We start from the raw sequence: 13,858 nt of genomic DNA, 5'->3' as shown, positions 1-13,858 counted from the left end.
AGTCAGACTGTGGTCTCAGCAAACAGATGCACACCCACTCTGGGCAGCCCTGAATTTTCTAAGTATTTGATGTGTTTTTTAGATACGGTGTAACTCTCTGGCCCAGGTGATGTAATCGAGTATCTCCCCAAATAAATAAACCTCCTCCTCCCTGCCCTTGGCTTTGCCACTGCCCGCACTCCCATGCCCTTTTTCTCCAGTTGCTGCTGGTGCTCATTGCATCCCAGTGTGAAGTGCTCTGGGGAGCTGAACCAGTGAGAAAATGTTTGTGTTTTTTGCTTTGGGATTTGATGCATGTTTTCTCCCCACCATCTCTCCCGGTATCCCTCCCAGGTCCAGCCCACGCCGTGGTCTGATAACTCCAAGGGTGTGGGGCTGCCCATTGCACCAAGCCATGGCAGGCAGCCTCCCAGACCCACAGTGTTGCTACCTGCTGACCAAGTGGCAACATCTCAGCTGTCTCACCTATCCCTGTGTTGATTTCTAGATCTCGTTAAATTAGGTTCCACCTCTGGCCTGGGAGAAAGTTGAGCAGTAGCAGGAAACCGGGGAAGTGAATTGGTGCTCTCTGGTCTGGTCCAAATGAGTTCACAGCAGATCGTAAGGCACTGGAGAGACAACGCTGCAAGATGGTTATTATTTTTAATTAAAACAGTATTGACTTTCATTATCAGTGAATTCAGATACTGCATAGGCTGGAAACCATTCATTATATTTAGAAGTCATTGCTCCAAATACACCATATGAAATGACTGTTTTTGTTTGGGCTCTGCCAGTGCTGAACTGCAATCTAGCTTTTGCACTGAGTAACACAGCTACTGAAATAATACTGACTAAAACACTGTTTGCTTTTCCTCCTTTTGTTCAGCGTCTGAACCCAACCTGAAATTACGATCCAGGCTAAAGCAAAAAGTTGCTGAGAGGCGGAGCAGCCCCCTGTTGCGCAGGAAGGATGGCCCCGTGGTCACTGCTCTGAAGAAGCGCCCGCTGGATGTCACAGGTATGGTGGACCAACAGCAAAAGCTGCAAACTCACTGAAGTGTCCGTTTCCAAAAGCAGTTCTTGCATCTGGCTAATTCTGCAGTCTGGATCTCATGTGGCTCTTAATGTTGGAGTATAGCGATAGGGCAAGGGGTGATGGTTTTAATTGAAAAGAGAGGAGATTTACGTTACATATCAGGAAGAAGTTCTTCACAATTAAGGTGGTGAGCCCCTGGCATAGGCTGCCCAGAGAAGCTGTGGATGCCCCATCCTTGGCAGTGCTCAAGACCGGGTTCGATGGGGCTATCGGCAGCCTGGTGTGTGGGAGGTGTCCCTGCCCATAGCAGGGGTTGGGGCAGGGTGGGCTTTGGGATCCTTTCCAACCCAAACCATTCTATCATTCTATAATAGTTCACTAGTGGGTGATGCAGGTGTGCACCAGCAGCACAAGTCCTCAGGTACCCATCTACAGAGACAGACAGCATTGCCAACACAATGACCTTTGTTTTGAGCTACATTTAAGATATGTAGACAGATACAGATGTGCTGCAGGACTGCTGTTTTTTTCCTGAACATTTCTCTGATCTTCAGCAACTGGTGGTTGAGAAGTAAAATTTCTCAAAGGTGATTCTCCTTATATCCATGGGGAGGCCATAACTCATAGCTGTCTTTTCTCCAGCAGTAAATGCTTTCCAATGCTGGGATGTTTTTGGCTTTGGGAAGATTGCCATTTTTCCTTGTTAAGTAATTACATTCCAGTTTTATAACATTTAAGGATTTTTTATTTAATATATATAGCTGGTATTTTTGGCTACATATTTACAGTTCCTTGTTGAAAAATAGTATTCTTCTGGGAGTGAAATTTGTAAGGAGGGCTCTGAGTAAACTGGTTTGGATAGATCACCATAAAGTTAATTCTTAGCACCATCTAGGGATGCCTCTGTGTAAGTACCACCATGTGACTGCTTTCTCTTTCGTCTGGGTTTTAAGGCATGCTATCATGACTCACCCAAACTCCAAGTGAGTTCTCTTTAGCTTTCAGGAGATCTGGGGGCAGCTGTGTGCTGCTCTGTGTCAGTGCCTCTCAGCTTGGAAAGGAGATGGATTTCAAGAGCTATGTATAATTTATATCAGATCTGAAAACTGAATTTACCTCTCTCCTCATATCTTGCTATATGTCACATGGCTTTTAGGATAAATCAGGCCCCAGTGTCTGACTGTGTGATCCAAATAATGCCTTCAGAGACAGCAGTGAAAGCTCCTGCTTCTCCCTGGGCACAGACCTGGTTCTGGAAGGCAGCCTGGAGTCTGCCTGGAGAAATATCTGAGCAAAGCTGAGCAGGAGCAGAGCTGTGCTTGGTGCTGGCTCTGGATACACAGGTGGGAATGAAGAGGGTTCGAATGTCTGTTGGAGCAGTTATGGTGAGAGCAGACTTCTGAGTGTAACATAACTTTTAACAGTCCCTCTGCAATGATAAGAAATCACTCCTAATCCTTGAAGAACACATCATCATAGAGTCAAAGTTTGGACGTAGTAGTTTTCCTACGTCTAGGTAGTATGCACGAAATCTACTATATTGTTGGTAATGACATGGTACCAAAAAAAACCCACCAAAAGACTGTTCTGCATGCAGTCAGAATGTTTTTTCATAAAGAAGTTCAATGTCAGGTGCTCAGTTTGGTGTTATTCATTGCTGAGTTCTTGATAATGAGAAGCCTGCTAAATGCAGAGAGAAAAAAAAAAGCCAACCAGACATCTCTGATGATTTGTTGGAGGTCCTTGCAGTGATCAAAATAACAGTATATAGAAAATAATGCCACTAAAATTAGTTAAGGAATCCTCCGAGTTGTAACGGTTGGCTTTTATTTCTCCTGGGGCATCCTAGAGCAGTTATGAGGCTGCTGCAGCCTGAATCCTTGCAGCTGCTGGGAGATTCTTCTGATGTTGGGCAAATCCTGTGCCTGAGGGTGGAGGAAAGCTCAGGAAAAAAAAAAGTTTTAATATTATTTACTTTAAAAAAAAAAAAAAAAAGGAGAAACACTGGAAGCTGTGCCATGCACAGGGTGAGAGACCTGAGGAGGGAAGTTTTCTGGCTGTTGCAATTCCATATGCTGTTTTTGTTTGTTGTTATTTCTACATAATTAATGGGGAGGCTTTGATTTCAAGCTGGCCATCTCTGTGGTTCTGGCTGACGAGTTCACAGGGAGTGTGTTGATAAAACATACCAAGGTGAGAGGATTTTCTGCAAGTCCTGGTGATAACAGAGGTAATCAGGGGCATTAATCCTGCTTTGGGTGCTTTGGGTCTTCCAATGAGAATGTGGTTTGCCCTCAGAGAAGACTTGCCAAAAAAGAAGGCAATGTCCTGAAGTGGGTTTAGTCTCTCATGGATCCAGTGAAGTTTCACCTGACTTTTTGTGAAACGTCCATACTAAAATGGTTCCTTTTTGAGACAAGCGCAATGTCCAGCCCAACTCAGGTGACAAGGAGTTGGGTTAGGACTGCAGGCTGATGAGGTTTAAAGAAATGTTCTGGAAAAATGATGCAGAACAAATCAACATAACTGCAGTTGGGCCTCTGCAAGCTTTCTGTGCCTTTTATCATCCTCCAATTGTGTATAAGGTCATTAATACTCTTTTAAAGAGAAATCCCCATGAGGTGAATACATAAATAAGGTAAGTAGGTGCTTGGAGAGGCCGTTTGAAAGTGTGTATCAGTGTTTTAAGAGCCCTGTGAAAATTGAAGGAGATGGGGAGGAGGGTTGCATTCCTCCAGAACAAAACTTAAGGGATTGTTATCTGTCTAAATATCATCTCAGAGATTGCTTGTCATACTAAAAGTTGGTTTTGGATGTGTTTTAGACTCTGCATGCAACAGTGCTCCTGGATCTGGTCCCAGCTCTCCAAACAACAGCTCCAATAACATAAGCGCTGAGAATGGAATTACAGGATCAGTCACGAGTATTCAAGCGGAGGTACAGAGCTCTTCCTTTCTCTGAGTTTAACACTTGGGTTTCTAATCAGATTGCACAGAGGTTTAGGTGTTGGGGCACACAGACGGGCGTGTGGCACGCTGCAAACCCCAGATCATGACTTGGAGCAGACTTGGGGAATTACCTCTTAGGCTGGGCTGACAGGATGCATTACCTGTTTATTAAATCCAGTTTGAGCCAGCTCAGGAGCTGCTTGTGGTAACTTGTGCTGGTTTTATTGTGAGTGGAGAGTAAAAATAGAGTGATTTGACAAGGTAAAACATGAAGAGCATTTCCCGGTCAAGCACAAGGGTTTTAATATATTGGGCATCTGTTCTCCTATATTGTATATAGGGTGAACTTGTGCACAGTAGGTTACTATGAGTATGGCCAAAGCAGAACTGGATTAAACAGATTTAACTTCTTCCTCCCCATTTAGGGTTGGAAGTGTGTTGCCAGATACCATGTGCTGAGGTGTGTGATGTGCAATCCCATAAGGTCCCACTGTCGCTTGAGGCATCTGCTATGGCTGTCAGGGGCAGGGTGTTGGGCTGGGTAGAAGGGCTGGATTCAACACAGCACTGTGTTCAGTGTTACTGAAGTCCACCTTTTCCTAAAAGCATATTATGGGGTGTAGGCCATGTTAACTAGCCCCCAGTACAAGCCTCAGGAAACAGGGTGGCTGTGTCACGTCACTGGGGCATTTCTTTTTATCCAGCTTGCCCTCAGTTGTTCTCCCTAATCAGTATAGCATCTGTCATACAAATTTTCCCTTTATTTTTATTCCTGATGCAGTGTTGCAGCATTTTATGTAGGGAATATGCATCCCACTCTACACTCTCCCCTGCCAGCTTACCCAAAACTTGTCTTCATCCACTCTACTGTAGATCTTAAAGGATTAAGTCAAGTATTGTGAAGGCTGAGGCAGTCTAAGTTAGTCTTAGCTTGACCCTGGAAACTGGTGCTGTTCTGAAGAAATGTGTTTTTCTAGATGCACTCCATTTAGTAATTTGGAGCAGATCTCAGAAGAGGTGTTACAAGTGGGGTTGTTGGTTGAGTTTGCAGAACTGAAGGCTGGCTGAACTGCGGGCACTTCCTAGATATGTAGCTGTTAGCCCCAGGAGGATGAATGCTCATCTACCAGCTTTGCTGATGCAGGAGCTGTCAGTCTTATCTATACTTAGCAAACTGTAAGCCTCTGAGCATCAAAGGCCACCACCTTCCCTTCACCTCTTTTTGCAGCTGTACTGCAGTGGCTAATTTACAGCAAAACCACTGCATGTGAGGAAGGAAGCACCTTGAGCTAAAATTCTAAAAAGAACAACGTGTCATGTACCATTTTCTTATACAAAAAGCAGGGAGAAAATGTGGTTATAATCTCCCTGAAGAGAATGCATGGAATGCATGGAGTGTTTTCACCTTTTCCTATTTTTTTTTTTTTTTTTGAAAGTAATGAATGTATAACATAGAAACGATTGTGCAGTTTTAATGTTAAAGCCATCCCGGACTGCATAAAGTGCATTGGATTGCTGCCATCATAGAACAGAATAAAGTATAAATCACTGTGTGATGGCAAACAGGACGTCGATAACCCATTGCACAAATTGTTCTCCCAGCATTTCAGGCTTACTTGAATGGCTTAGCTAAATGTCCTAGTTCCTTGCATCAGCTTGGGGGAAAATGGTTCTGCATTTTGTGTTGCATGAAACTAGCTGATCCTTTTGCTTAGGGAGGTTTATTTGGTAAAAACTGGATGTGGCAGGGTTTGGGTTTCTTAAGAATCCTCTTTGGTGTAAGAGGTATTCCCTAGCAGCCTGGGAGCTTAAGATTTCTTTGGTATCAGTTGACCAGGCTCATATTATGTTCCCACTTTTGTGTAGAATATTTATTGAAACACCTCTAAAAAATCAGTGTTGGCAACTTTCTGTTTTATACTTACCTTTATTTTCTAATTTTAAGTGACAAGTGTGTCCCTCTGCTTGTTAGTTTGCTAGGTCACCTCTCAAACCATTTCAGGTATGTTGGAATGTGGTATTGGACTTCATTACTGATGTTCAAGTGCTTGCCTTCCAAATAGAAAGACTTGAGCTCTCTGCCTCCTGTAAAATAGACAGTGCCTATTTTTAAATACTGTTTTTTAGGTCTGAAGTTTTTTTCTGCCTTGGAAAGATAGGTGATATTCATTGCTGTTGTAGATGGTAGCAGCCTATAAAAAGTACTCGATTACAGGGGAAAATTGTGCATGCTGAAATTGCTCTCTTCTGTGCAATTCTAACAGTGTTTGTGTACAATCCAGAGATGGGATTTGTATATTTAAAGTGATGATAATGCTGCTAAATATCTTACGCTTATAGTGTCAAGCTGCTGTTTTTCTCATCATTGTTTTTAAAACAAATCCCCAGGAGATGGTTTGAGGCACAACTACACTTTATCGATTGTTCAAAGAGAAAATGGATGTTGGTTTATTTCGTTTACGGTATCAGTAAAATATTTCATTACTCTGCTGGCAATAACTATCTTGCTCTCAATGTGGCGTGCTAACATTTTGTGTTATTTAAATTAAAGGAAAATTGCCAGTAGTGTTCAGAATTACTCGGAAAAAGAAGTGTGTGGGTATGCACAATCATACGCCCTTAGCAGGTACCATTCAACAGCAAAATGCTCTTTTCCAATTTCCTCCTTTGTGGCAGCAAATTTGTAACCGAGATCTTAAAAGCAGATTTACTCTTTAATATATTTCCCATAAGCTTGACTGACATTAATGAAGGCACAATAAAACAAAGGGAAATAAAAAACTCACTCTGTAGATGAAATTTCGCACAGTATCGTATGAAAGTTAAGCAGCTTTGCTGGATGTATGGAATTCAGACCTGGTTGGACGCTGGGACAACGAGCTGCAGGTTTGTGGCACAGCAAAGATTGCATCTGCGAGCCCAGCCCAACGTCCCGTAAAGGTGGCTCATGCAGTCATGGGGAGGTTTGCTCTTCCTGCATGGGCATTGCTAACCCCGGGGCTCTCCTGTTAGAGATACCAACTAGCCCACCAGAATCTCTGTGAACCAAGGAGGCAGGATTGCTTCTGAAGCATTATTTGTTTTTCAATAGCTTTTCTTATCTTAGTGCTCTTTTTTTCCCCCCTGGTTGTTGCTGCAGTGATGTTCTCACCACGTTTTGCCTTTTGAGGAGAAAAGCAGGTTTTTGTTACCCAGAGCTGGCCCAGTCTTGCAATCAAGGAAGTAACCTGCCAAGTCCCATTTCCTCACATAGCTATTTAGGTCTGAAAGGTATAAATCCGTTATCCAGATCTCTTATACTATGGGAATAATGTGTGGCGTTGTAACATACTAGATCAATCACTACCACTTTTTTTCCACAGCAGCAACTGAGTTAAAATGATAGAAATTCCATAGGAAATCTTCCTGAGATCTAAACACTGTTTGATTTAAGTTGTTTATTTAAGCTGCTCATTTAAGTTCCACTGCAGTTGATTTAAGCGAACGGAACACTTGTTTCTTAATAGAAAAATCAGGCAGCTTAAAATAATGTCATTTTTATAATGGGCTTTTCGACCAAGTATTTCAAATCAATCTCATTTTGTAATTAGGTATTTTTACTTAAGTGTTCCTGCTTTAAGTGGCCGCAAGGTAATTCAGTAAATCTCACATTTCATCCTGAAAATCGGGGAATAGCAACATAAAAAGGCTCTTTGATGGAATTTTGAAGTCTGATTTAAGCTAAAGCACGCTGGTAAATAGCTAAATTGTCTGTGATTTGCTAAAGAAAACAACCACCAGAGGAGTGCCTTTCTTACTGTTACGGGAATCTGTTTTAGCTTTAGCAGTGCAAACACTCTGTAGAAAGAGTAGTAGTAAGGCTGGATCTGAAGTTCAGCTTACCTCCCTCTTTTAGTATTCCCAATGTCAGAAGTGATGTTTCCTGCTCTGTCCTCTCCCGATGGGCCCTCACGAGCACTGTGCACTGATCAGTGGTGCAGTCTCACTGGAACAGTGTTCTTTTTGTTTGCAGACCAGCCTGGCTCACCGACTGGTGAATCGCGAAGGTTCGGTAACACAGCTTCCACTCTACACATCTCCTTCTTTGCCCAACATCACACTAGGACTGCCTGCAACTGGCCCTTCCAGCGTAAGTGATGGGGAATGCGGGCTTTGAATTGGTTCTTGACTTCTCCCTTAACCCACTGTGACATGGCCTGTGTGTTCGCAGGGAGGATCAGCACAGCAGGATGCTGAGAGACTTGCTATCCCAGCCTTGCAGCAGCGGATCTCTTTATTTCCTGGCACCCACCTCACTCCCTACTTGAGCACTACAACGTTGGAAAGAGATGGGGGAACCGCACACAACCCTCTTCTGCAGCACATGGTCTTACTGGAGCAGCCAACTGCACAAACTCCCTTAGTCACAGGTGAGCACGTGGTAGATAATGTGCAAAGCCTGACATGCAGTGCCTTGAACATTACCTATGTATTTTGTAGGTTTAACTTATACATTCGTAGGCTCTCCAGTGTGTATGATGAGTAGTTTCCAGCTAGTGTAGCCACATCATCCAGAGGCAGAAGGATGATGCCTGGTCATTTTGGCAAAATGAAATTAAATAGCATTTACTTGCAGACTGATGCTTTTCTTGTGCATGTAACAACTTAAAGAATATCGTTGGAGTTCTAGCCACTGTAGAGTAAAGAGGCAACAAAAATGCTGTGTCTTGTGATTGCCCTTCCTGTTTATCTCTGATGGTTTCTGTTCCAGGTATAACAGAAGCACGCATTTACAAAATCACAGATGAAAATACTGGCTTTTTATCATTATTACAAATGGCAAAAACGTGGCGAAACCAACTGCGTTCAAACAGATTGTATTTGTTTGTATATGTTACATTTGCAGTATGTTAATTGCTTTGAATCACTCTCTGTGTCATGTTTTCAGAATTAAGTACCTGTGGGAAGGCGTATTGCTATAAATAGAATTGATTCAAAGCAATATTTCCTAGTAGGACACATTTCTGTTCCACACTGTGTAGCACTGGGACAAAGGATGTTCTGCTTCAGTTACAGGCGTGCTGATTTTTATTTTTTTCATTCCATTTATAATGGAAAATTTCTTGGGCGGTGAGGAGCTGGCAGAGGCTGCCCAGAGAAGCCGTGTCTGCCCCATTCGTGGCAATGCTTAAGGCCAGGCTGGATGGGGCTTTGGGCAGCCTGGTCTGCTTGAAGGTATCCCTGCCCATGGCAGGAGTTGGGGCTGGGTGGGCTTTAAGGTCCCATCCAAGACAAAATATTCTGTGATTCTCTGAAATTACTGAGAGATGTTGATTGCTGAAACATTACAGCACTGCATTTGAATCGTGTCTGGTTTTAAATTCGAATTCCAGGAATATTCATGAAGTTGTGATAAACTTACAAGCATGCACATACAGGGAGTCTGAGGCACAGAAATGCAGTGTTTAACCAGCACTCTCAGAGCTGTGAGAGTGGTGTGTACAGACGCCCTGAGCTTTAATGTAGTTTTCTATTGCATTCTGTCATGGTTGTTGAGATGTGTTGATGTGCCCAGAGTCATGACAGGTCTCTTCACCAGTTGTTCTTTGTCTGAGGACTGCTGATGAAGAGTCATTGGAAAAGACTTTTTCTCTTATCATAACACCAAAACTTTTCTCCATTCGTGCAGGTATTTGCATTAAAGAGCTCATAGGGAGTGCTGTTCTGTTTCCTATTCCACCTCTCTCAGAGCTTCCGTCTGTTTACAGTCTGTTATGTGTATTCCTTCTAGTCCCCCTGCAGTGTGTGGTGTTTTTAGAGCAAGTACAACTTGTAACAAACTGACACTAAGGAGAAATACTCACTGTACAGCAGAGCAGCAACAAGAAGCACACACTCCAGATGCAGCAGCTGAAACAGAGCAAGCTAACGCATGGTCTTGAATGCCCTAAGTGGACTGGCTGCCAGACTCCAGTTAGTACTTACAACTTCCTCAGAAGTGAAGTGGAGTTATTAGTATTCTGTTGGTAGCCTTCAGCTGTGGAGATAGTCTCCTGACTACTGCAAAAGTATCCAGCTCACAGCATGCTGGCTCCATGCCGTTAGACTTGGGGATTTGGGGAAACTAAGAGTCCCTACGGGACAGTGGTGTGCTGATTTTATGAATCGGTACTGGTTTTGCAAATCTAATCTCTGGATTTTAGCTGGAGCACGATAAGTGGTTCACCTTGAATAGAAAGTGGTAATAGAATCTAGGCAGTATGACTGTGTCCCCCACTAGAGCACAGCTCCTTAGATCTGGCATTGCTTCTGCACCAGATTGCTCTGGATCATGTCTGTCAGATTGACGTGTATATACTGAGCAGGATCAGTGTGTCTTCCTTGGAAACCTTTGCAGGAGGACTTTGGTCATTCACTAGCAGACAAGTAGCCTTCCAGGATGTCCTGTAGAGACATATAGGATCCCTTCCTCAACTGTCTAACTTGGACTTTGCTGTAAGGAGGATGGACCACATCTTTTCAAATCATTCACATACTCACACACATGTATATGTATGTATGTATGTATGTATACATATGCACACACATAAAATAAGATACTATTTTGAATGATTCTCTTCAGAAGAACAAAGGGTAAACTGGCCCAAGAAAAGAGGCCTCTAAATGAATTGGTTTCCTCCATTTAGGGCAGTTCTGTAAATTGACAGGACAAGGAGGCATTGTCCTGGGCCAGGAGCTTGCAGGTGTTTCTGAACTGCTTCATTCAGTTGGCTGCAGACTTCTGTGCAGCTTTGCTCTTTTTTTCAGCTTCTCCAAGCCTAGAATCAACTCTCATTTTTGAATGCTACTATTTGAGCAGTTTTTACTGTTTTATACAATGAGGTACTTTTTTTCCCAAAAGTATGTGCAGCCTTATGCACATTAGGGAGGTGACCATTCACACGAGTTACGACTTTCTGTGCCAAGGTGTGACTTGCAAAGGCTTACCCTCAGCAACTCCACCCTTGGGTTTGGCTTTGTGTTGGGTGTACCTTCACATCCCAGCTTTCTAAGAAGCATGTAAAGGTATGTCTTGAGAGCAGAGCAAGAACTGGCTTACCAAGAACAGCTGAAAAGAAGACGGTTCCTGCAGATATACCCTTACAAGAGCTGGGATAGGTTTCACACGGTAGTCATCCAGGAGACACCCAAATTGCCCAGGGGCATATGAGTAACCTGTGACATCCCAAAATAGCTTTGTGTTTTAGTTAAGTTAGTAGCATGAATATACATGACGGTGATGGAAGTCTTTTTAACACTTTGTCCTCTAAATTAACTTATTTCTAAAGAAATAATGATACCTCATGGCTCTCAAATTCCTGAAATGCATTCATGTTTTTCCAAAGCAAACATGGTCAGCAGTTTATCGCATGAATGTCTTCATCCTTAGTCATTTCTACAGAGCAGTTATAGCACAGCCAAGGGCTTCCCTTCATGATCTAGAGGGAGAACCAGCTCCATCATCAGCCATCGTCCTTCAGCACGTCTGAGAGCATCCTGTAAGGTAGAACTGCTGCATGCTGTGGGGCGGCAGCAAGGGCTGATGCTGTCCTAGAAATGAAGCTGGGATTACTCGCTGTATCAAGGCAAGTCATTAGACTTCAGCTTCTCCTCAAAGCCACCACTGTGTATCTAATAGATGTCATCCACTGAGTGATAGAAGGGTCCATAGAATATTGCTGAATTTAAGAATGAAATATTGTCTAGGGTCGCTGAGTAAACAGGCAAGCAAAGAATGTAAAAGTGTTATTCCATCCAGTGGTCATTAATTGTTATCTGTTCTCTTTTAAGGATACTTCAGCTGTAAGTGGTGAGGTGGCTGGTTTTGACGTTATAAATCGTTGTCACCATCAGTGTTACTCAACAGCCGTTTTCTCCCTTCCTTTCTTCTTCCTTTTTTTCTTCTCTGCTGTTTTTTCCTCCATATTATCTTCAGACTGGTATCTTTCAGGACTGCCCCTCCATGCACAGTCTCTGGTTGGTGGAGAACGGGTCTCCCCTTCAATACACAAACTCCGACAGCATCGCCCACTGGGGCGCACGCAGTCTGCTCCCCTTCCCCAGAACGCCCAGGCCCTCCAGCAGTTAGTGATCCAGCAGCAGCACCAGCAGTTCTTGGAGAAACACAAACAGCAATTCCAGCAACAACAACTGCACATCAACAAGGTAGGCACAACACTTTTAAAGGCTCTCTTCCTCATATGGCATCAACTCCAGCACTAGCCAACACTTTGATGGTTTCTTGTGTTGTAACGTATGTGGTGTCTGACTCCATAACCTATTGGCCTTCATCCTTGAGCCTCTTTTTCATGATTTTGAGAAATACATCAACAAGGATGGGGGCATGCATCACCGCAGTGAGGATCAATACCTCTCTTGCAAGTAGTGGGAAGCGGTACGATTCAGACTTTGCAGTAATACTTTTTAAAGCTGTCATTGTTGCTGTTCATCCACATCTAGATCTTTGTCAGTTTTGTAGCAGAGAACTTAAAAAGCTGTCAGGTAATACGGGAAAAATAACTGTTGTGTATACATTTGGTGTGAACAGGAGGAGGAGCAGTAATACGAATTTGAGAGAAAAAAGTGAGAGATTTCAGACATGACAACACTGGAAAATAACTGAAAGGGAAGACTTTCAGACATACTGAGGCATTTTTCACTGAGATTGCCTTTGGAAAGAGAAAAGCTGTTCCCATCTCCAGTTTAGATTCTCTTAACTCTGTCCCTGTGTAAAACATGACAGGTTTCAATCCATTTCTTCTCCTGAAAATGAGGGCTGTATTGCTGTGCATCCTGCAGAGATTGTTTTGAAGATTAATTAGAAGTGATTCTCAAATTACTTTGAAGGAAGAAAGCTCTACGTTTAGTATGTCGCATTCTGTAAATCACTTAGGCAACATCAGGTGAACACTGCAGAATGCTGTGCCAGTGTGTGGGTTTTGCAGCTGTTCTGCAGCCCAAACGTGGGCATCCCAATGTTATGGCTAAAGCTCAAGCAAAGCTGCTCTAGGGTGATTGCTCAGGCATGGATGTAAAAAGGCAACATCTGTCTTGGTGTTTTAGCCCATCAGAAGGTAAAGCTCGCTTTCTAAGGGTGAGATCTGATCACCAGTGGTATGGATGGAGCTGTGCCAGCTGGCCCCAGCTGAGATATTGTCAGAAGACAAATTCCGTTGATAGACTTACAGTGATAAAAAGCTTCAAGGGAAGGGGGAAATATTTCATAAGCAGTGTGATATTTTTCTGGCTCTTGTATTGATGCTGGTTCACTTCCAGTCATGGCTTTCTTTACAAAACAAGCCCACAGGTAGGCTTCGGGCTCAAGAGGACAAGTCAGACAGCAGACATGCACCTTTTGGGGTTGCTGCAGTTTAATTTACGGTGGGGATTTCTCCATATATTTTCACTGTTCTGTCGTACGAGAAAACATGACTATGGAGAGCTGGGTGAAGAAAAATAGCAGAAAACAAGTTTGCAGTGAGGAGAAAGCGACAATTGAAAGAAAGCCCCCCTGCTCCCCAGCGCGCTGTTTACGGACTGGAGCGAAGGCAGGATGATTACACAAGCTGCTGACGTCAATCGTGTACTTCTGGATGGTGGCCATCATGCACTGCCTGTGCCAGCCCTGGGCTTGGCTTGGCCCCGCACACCGGGCTGCTGGGAGCTGCTGTTGCTGGAGACGTTTCCCTTCCCTCTCTCCTGACACGCTCCGTGCAGCCAACGTTAGGGCTCGGGGCTCTAGGTAGGGTTTCTTTGTTAGGAAGTCCATTTCAGTTCAGTGGTTTGTTTGTTTTAGTTTTCCAAGACTTCCATTGCCAGCACTTGGAAGTGTCCAAAGGCTTGCTGTGACGTACCTCCCCGGCTCATTCAGCCT

General features: G+C 43.5%; 1 protein-coding gene across 26 annotated transcripts in view; it reads left to right on the top strand.

Annotated features, from left to right (window-relative positions):
- The window catches only part of HDAC4 (histone deacetylase 4), a 222,308-nt gene that overhangs the window by 144,343 nt on the left and 64,107 nt on the right, over positions 1-13,858 (top strand). For 21 of the 26 annotated variants that reach the window (XM_040703235.2, XM_040703237.2, XM_015289092.4 and 18 more), the window contains 5 exons: positions 869-1,000; positions 3,843-3,955; positions 7,979-8,095; positions 8,177-8,375; positions 11,921-12,150. In XM_040703235.2, coding sequence (XP_040559169.1) covers positions 869-1,000; positions 3,843-3,955; positions 7,979-8,095; positions 8,177-8,375; positions 11,921-12,150 — 791 coding nt within the window. The remainder of the gene's footprint in view (positions 1-868; positions 1,001-3,842; positions 3,956-7,978; positions 8,096-8,176; positions 8,376-11,920; positions 12,151-13,858) is intronic. The other 5 variants (NM_204313.2, XM_040703238.2, XM_040703241.2 and 2 more) reach the window with 1 other exon arrangement.

This window comes from Gallus gallus, chromosome 7 (assembly GCF_016699485.2).
Source record: "Gallus gallus isolate bGalGal1 chromosome 7, bGalGal1.mat.broiler.GRCg7b, whole genome shotgun sequence".
NCBI lineage: Eukaryota > Metazoa > Chordata > Aves > Galliformes > Phasianidae > Gallus > Gallus gallus.
This window is presented reverse-complemented; position numbering and strand designations above follow the sequence as displayed.